Source organism: Mesoplodon bidens (genome assembly GCF_964165515.1).
Source record: "Mesoplodon bidens genome assembly, chromosome: 14".
In the NCBI taxonomy this organism is placed as follows: Eukaryota; Metazoa; Chordata; class Mammalia; order Artiodactyla; family Ziphiidae; genus Mesoplodon; species Mesoplodon bidens.
In genome coordinates this window covers 36,254,960-36,261,253 of record NC_138170.1, presented here as the reverse complement: position 1 = coordinate 36,261,253, position 6,294 = coordinate 36,254,960, and the positions used below count along the sequence as shown (strand labels likewise).

The 6,294-nt window shown below is 43.2% G+C and overlaps 1 protein-coding gene across 1 annotated transcript; it reads right to left on the bottom strand.

Moving 5' to 3' along the window:
- Nucleotides 1-212: 212 nt before the first annotated feature.
- Nucleotides 213-2,947, bottom strand: LOC308627493 (2-phosphoxylose phosphatase 1-like). Its single transcript, XM_081253706.1, is given in 2 exon segments — nucleotides 213-1,932; nucleotides 1,936-2,947. Coding segments are annotated over 2 exon segments (1,440 nt in total). The 5' UTR covers nucleotides 2,449-2,947; the 3' UTR covers nucleotides 213-1,005.
- Between the last annotated feature and the right edge of the window lie 3,347 nt (nucleotides 2,948-6,294).

Below are 6,294 nucleotides of genomic sequence, written 5' to 3'. Positions count from 1 at the left end.
TCAGAGCACATCTAAAACTGGTCTTAGAAAATATTTTCCTAGACTATAAAAATACTAAATGGAATACAAAAATTTCCGCATGTACAGCAAATAGACTACAGCAGACAAATATTTAAGACATACTCAGATGTTATACCATAATCATCATGAACATCAAGTATTATTCTAATAATTTTTCTATGAGTCATTTTGATTCAATGTTTAATTTCCCCTCAAGTTTTGTTATAATGTTGGATACAGACCAGATTCTGTGTTTCTAGCAGAAGTTACTGGAGGCACCACTGAATAATTCTGGGTATTCAACTGGTTCTCTCGCAAAGTGCTGAAAGTGCAATTGTAGTAGAGCCTAGCTTTTAGAACAGGGATCAGCAAACTACAGCCCTTGGGCCACACCTGGCCCACTGCCTGTTCTCTGCGGCCTGTGAACACAGCCATGCTTATTCATTCACACGCTGTCTGTCGCTGCTTTCAAGTTACAAGAGCAGAATCGAGTAGCTGTGACAGACGCTATATGTGGCCTCTTGGTCCGCAATGTCTACAATATTTACTATTTGGCCCTTTGCAGAAAAAGTTTGCCTACCCCTATTTTAGATAAATCACTTCAGGAAATTGTTCACTGAACAAGGACAAGGTAAGATTGTCCCAGATTAAGAAACTTTTGGCTGAGGTTTGCTGGTTCCATCATACAGTACCAAGGCAGATCAAAAACATATATGTGGATTGGCAGCTTTGGATACCGAAGCATTATTCTGGCATCCTAAGCAAAGTCTGGCTATGATAAAGTACCTTCCTTTCTCTGTGAACTGGCCATTGTGTACCAAGTAACTCAAGTACCCAATTACAGCAACATATTCACTGTTCAACCCTAAATCTGTGTGGCCCCCAAGCATGATTTCCGGCCTTTAAAAATCACCTTGTACCCTTAGCAACCAAAAGAACTAGAAGCGGACCTTTCCCATCCCTCTGTATTGGCAGAGATTCTGTTGGCGCCGCACCAGGTACCTTTTAGGATCCTTCCCTGTGACACGCATCATAATAATTAGTGCTACCACTACCCAGGGCCACGAACATGTCCCTTTGGACAAAGCGGACGAAGTTTTCGAGGGGGCACATGGGCTTGGGAGACCGCTTGTGGTGATCCAGGCAGAAGGAGGTGTGGAACGTGACATCGACACCGTCGTAGAGAACCCGGACGGAGTGCTCGCCGGGCTTCTCTCTGTCTCGCCAGAGCTCAAAGATCAACCTGGCCGCGAACCTCGGGAACCTGGCTTCTGTAAGGCCCAAGGCACTGAGAATCGGGGCCAGAGTGACGTCGTGAGCAGAGGAGAGCGCGAAGAGCTCTTCCTTCCGGCCCTTGGCCGCGCGCCGCATGCGGCCCACGGTCTGGTTCAGGATGGGGTGGGCGCCCAGGAGCGCGTACCCCAGATACAGCTTCTTCTCCTGCCTCTCTCTCTCGTTCTCTATCTGATGCCTCTTGATCACCTTGAAGTGCTCCATGTTAACACAGCCATTCCTGGTGCAGGGGAAGCTGACGTTGTGGCAGAAGAGGCAGAGCATGGCGTCTATGGGGTTGGCAGCCCGGAGCTGCTTGGTGGACGTGTTCACGATCCTGGCCATCTCCTCGTAGGTCCTCTCCAGCTGCGTGTTTTTCAAACGCAACAGGTACTGCCGACGCTGCTCCTTTTCCAGGTACTGGTTCCTCAGCGGGCAGTAGCAGTTCCCAGAGCAGAACAGAGCGCTGGGCTGGTGCCGGAAATAAATCTTCTTCCAGTCAAAATCTGGGAGAAAGCCATAAAGCAGAGCCAGCCCACTCTGCAGCGTCCGGCTTTTGCCAGTGGTCTCTAAGTGAAGCTGCTTTGTGGACCAGTCACTGGGCAGGAGTTTGTGTTTCTTCAGATAGATGTCCCTCAGCAGCTGGCCATTCTGCAGATGCTACACGATCCCTGTCTGCGTGAGCTCTCCCATCTCACACAGCTGGTGACTGGGGTAAAGAGGCAGGGAGTGCAAGGGGCTTTCGAAAGAGGTTCCGGATCCTTTGGACATGTGACTCATGAAAGCCTCCAGTTTAGGGTGATACGGTTTCCTGTTAGCCACCAGACTGCAGTCAATTTCTGGGCGCTTCGTTTTGGGAATGACATACAGTGGGTACCTGTCCCCATGTCGAATGAACACATGCACTGAGACCAGCTTAAAATGATGCGGAGCGTGACCTTCCATGCTGCGCTTGGCCACACGTGGAATGTTGCAGTACAAAAGGGCTTCATAAACGGGGTCCATTACGGGGGGCTCTGTCACCGGGTCAGGCATGATCCTCTTTCGATTCTTGCTAGTCACTCCATTCTTAGCTGCTGACACTGGGATCAGGTGGAAGAACTGAAGGCTGAGGCTCACGAAGGCCAGCAGCCCAGCCAGGGCCAGCAGCAGCACGAAGCGATTGCGGAAAAACATTATTATTTGTTTTATCTTCTCTTCATGGTTTCACCTCGGATCAGGAACACATCTGAAAGCGAGGAGAAGGGATGCGGCAGGTTCATGCCCTGGCTTTCTGGCTGTCACCCTGCATCTCCTCCTCTCTCCAGGGAACACGAGGCTTTTCAAACCACCTGCTTTAGACCCTCTTCGCACAGATGTCCAGACGGGGCACCTCCGAGGAGGAGTTGTTGCCAAGCTCCGGCCGCAGTCATGTCACATCTGTGAGGCTGGCTGGGCACTGCCTGCTCCACACTCGGGTTCACCCGCGGGCCTTCTAGAGACCAGCTGGCTCGCCACTGCCGGGGAAGGGGGATCCTGCGAGCTCCAGTTCTGGCAGGAATCAGGCGGCAGGAGTGCGGGGGCCGGGCAGGAGCGGGCTGGAGGGGCGGGACCGCGGATGGAGGCAGGCTAGGTGCGGGGCGCCCATGGTCGCGGCCCGGCCCCAGCTCCGCCACAGCGTGCCCGGCTCGGCGCTCGCCGCCTGCTCCGCCCGGCGCAGGCTACAATTTTTATTTCTTATTGAATACATTCAATTGATTAAATAGAGAAATATGTTGAAAAAGTTATTATAGTAAAAGAAAATTATACAAAGACACACAAAGCCCTACTTTAAAATGTAGCATATGAAAATTTTACATGAGAAAGACCTTTGCAAGCAATAATGACAGGATGTTACAATCTGTGTTTTATCTGTGCTTAATAATAATTCCTAAACAAGAAACCAGGGGGCTGAACATAAAGTGTGTATAAATTAGTGCTAATCTGACCATAAGCTATATTAATATCTGAACTCAAAGATGTGTGGCCTATTTTCGATAATTATCCTATACTTTAGTACACAAAGTGATGTTTCTTTTTTTTTAATTTTTAAATTTTATTTATTTTTTTATACAGCAGTTTCTTCTTGGTCATCAATTTTATACACATCAGTGTATACATGTCAATCCCAATTGCCCAATTCATCACACCACCATCCAGACCCTCAGCGGCTTTCCCCCCTTGGTATCCATATGTAGAGAACGTTTGTTCTCTACATCTGTGTCTCAACTTCTGCCCTGCAAACCGGTTCATCTGTACCATATTTCTAGATTCCACATACATGCGTTAATGTACAATATTTGTTTTTCTCTTTCTGACTTACTTCACTCCGTATGACAGTCTCTAGATCCATCCACATCTCAACAAATGACTCAATTTCGTTCCTTTTTATGGCTGAGTAATATTCCATTGTATATATGTACCACAACTTCTTTATCCGTTCGTCTGTCAATGGGCATTTAGGTTGCTTCCATGACCTGGCTATTGTAAATAGTGCTGCAATGAACATTGGGGTGCATGCATCTTTTTGAATTATGGTTTTCTCAGGGTATATGCCCAATAGTGGGATTGCTGGGTCATATGGTAATTCATTTTTTAGATTTTTAAGGAACCTCCATACTGTTCTCCATAGTGGCTGTATCAATTTATTTTCCCACCAACAGTGCAAGAGGGTTCCCTTTTCTCCACACCCTCTCCACCATTTGTTGTTTGTAGATTTTCTGATGATGCCCATTCTAACTGGTGTGAGGTGATACCTCATTGTAGTTTTGATTTTCATTTCTCTAATGATTAGTGATGTTGAGCATTCTTTCCTGTGTTTCTTGGCCATCTGTATGTCTTCTTTGGAGAAATGTCTATTTAAGTCTTCTGCCCATTTTTGGATTGGGTTGTTTGTTTCTTTAATATTGAGCTGCATGAGCTGTTTATATATTTTGGAGATTAATTCTTTGTCCATTGATTCGTTTGCAAATATTTTCTTCCATTCTGAGGGTTGTCTTTTTGTCTTGTTTATGGTTTCCTTTGCTGTGCAAAAGCTTTTAAGTTTCATTAGGTCCCATTTGTTTATTTTCATTTTTATTTCCGTTACTCTAGGAGGTGGATCAAAAAAGATCTTACTGTGATTTATGTCAAAGAGTGTTCTTCCTCTGTTTTCCTCTAAGAGTTTTATAGTGTCTGGTCTTACATTTAGGTCTCTATTCCATTTTGAGTTTATTTTTGTGTGTGGTGTTAGGGCGTGTTCTAATTTCATTCTTTTACATGTAGCTGTCCAGTTTTCCCAGCACCACTTATTGAAGAGACTGTCTTTTCTCCATTGCATATCCTTGCCTCCTTTGTCATAGATTAGTTGACCATAGGTGCGTGGGTTTATCTCTGGGCTTTCTATCTTGTTCCATTGATCTATGTTTCTGTTTTTGTGCCAGTACCATATTGTCTTGATTGTCTTGACTGTAGCTTTGTATTATAGTTGGAAGTCAGGGAGTCTGATTCCTCCTGCTCCATTTTTTTCCCTCAAGACTGCTTTGGCTATTCAGCATCTTTTGGGTCTCCATACAAATTTTGAGATTTTTTGTTCTAGTTCCGTAAAAAATACCATTGGTAATTTGATAGGGATTTCATTGAATCTGTAGATTGTCTTGGGTAGTACAGTCATTTTCACAATATTGATTCTTCCAATCCAAGAACATGGTATATCTCTCCATCTGTTGGTATCATCTTTAATTTCTTTCATCAGTGTCTTATACTTTTCTGCATACAGGTCTTTTGTCTCCCTAGGTAGCTTTATTCCTAGGTATTTTATTCTTTTTGTTGCAATGGTAAATGCAAGTGTTTCCTTAATTTCTCTTTCAGATTTTTCATCATTAGTGTATAGGAATGCAGGAGATTTCTGTGCATTAATTTTGTATCCTGCAACTTTACCAAATTCATCGATAAGCTCTAGTAGTTTTCTGGTGGCATTTTTAGGATTCTCTATGTATAGTATCATGTCATCTGCAAACAGTGACAGTTTTACTTCTTTTCCAATTTGTATTCCTTTTATTTCTTATTCTTCTCTGATTACCATGGATAGGACTTCCAAAATATGTTGAATACTAGTGGTGAGAGTGGACATCCTTGTCTTCTTCCTGATCTTAGAGGAAATGCTTTCAGTTTTTCACCATTGAGAATGATGTTTGCTGTGCTTTTGTCATATATGGCCTTTATTATGTTGAGGTAGGTTCCCTCTATGCCCACTTTCTGGAGAGTTTTTATCATAAATTGGTATTGAATTTTGTCAGAAGCTTTTTCTGCATCTATTGAGATAATCATATGGTTTTTATTCTTCAATTTGTTAATATGGTGTATCAGATTGATTTGCGTATATTAAAGAATTCTTGCATCCCTGGGATAAATCCCACTTGATCATGGTGTATGATCATTTTAATGTGTTGTTGGATTGTGTTTGCTAGTATTTTGTTGAGGATTTTCGCATCTATATTCATGAGTGATATTGGTCTGTAATTTTCTTTTTTTGTTGCATCTTTGTCTGGTTTTGGTATCAGGGTGATGGTGGCCTCACAGAATGAGTTTGGGAGTGTTCCTTCCTCTGCAATTTTTTGGAAGAGTTTGAAAAGGATGGGTGTGGCTCTTCTCTAAATGTTTAATAGAATTCACTTGTAAAGCCATCTGGTCCTGGACTTTTGTTTGTTGGAAGATTTTTTATCACAGTTTCAATATCATTACTTGTGATTGGTCTGTTCATATTTTCTGTTGCTTCCTGCTTCAGTCTTGGAAGGTTATACCTTTCTAAGAATTTGTCCATTTCTTCCAGGTTGTCCATTTTATTGGCATAGAGTTGCTTGTAGTACTCTCTTAGGATGCTTTGTATTTCTGCTGTGTCTATTGTAGCTTCTCCTTTTTCATTTCTAATTTTATTGACTTGAGTGTTCTCCCTCTTTTTCTTGATGAGTCTGGCTAATGGTTTATCAATTTTGTTTATCTTCTCAAAGAACCAGCTTTTACTTT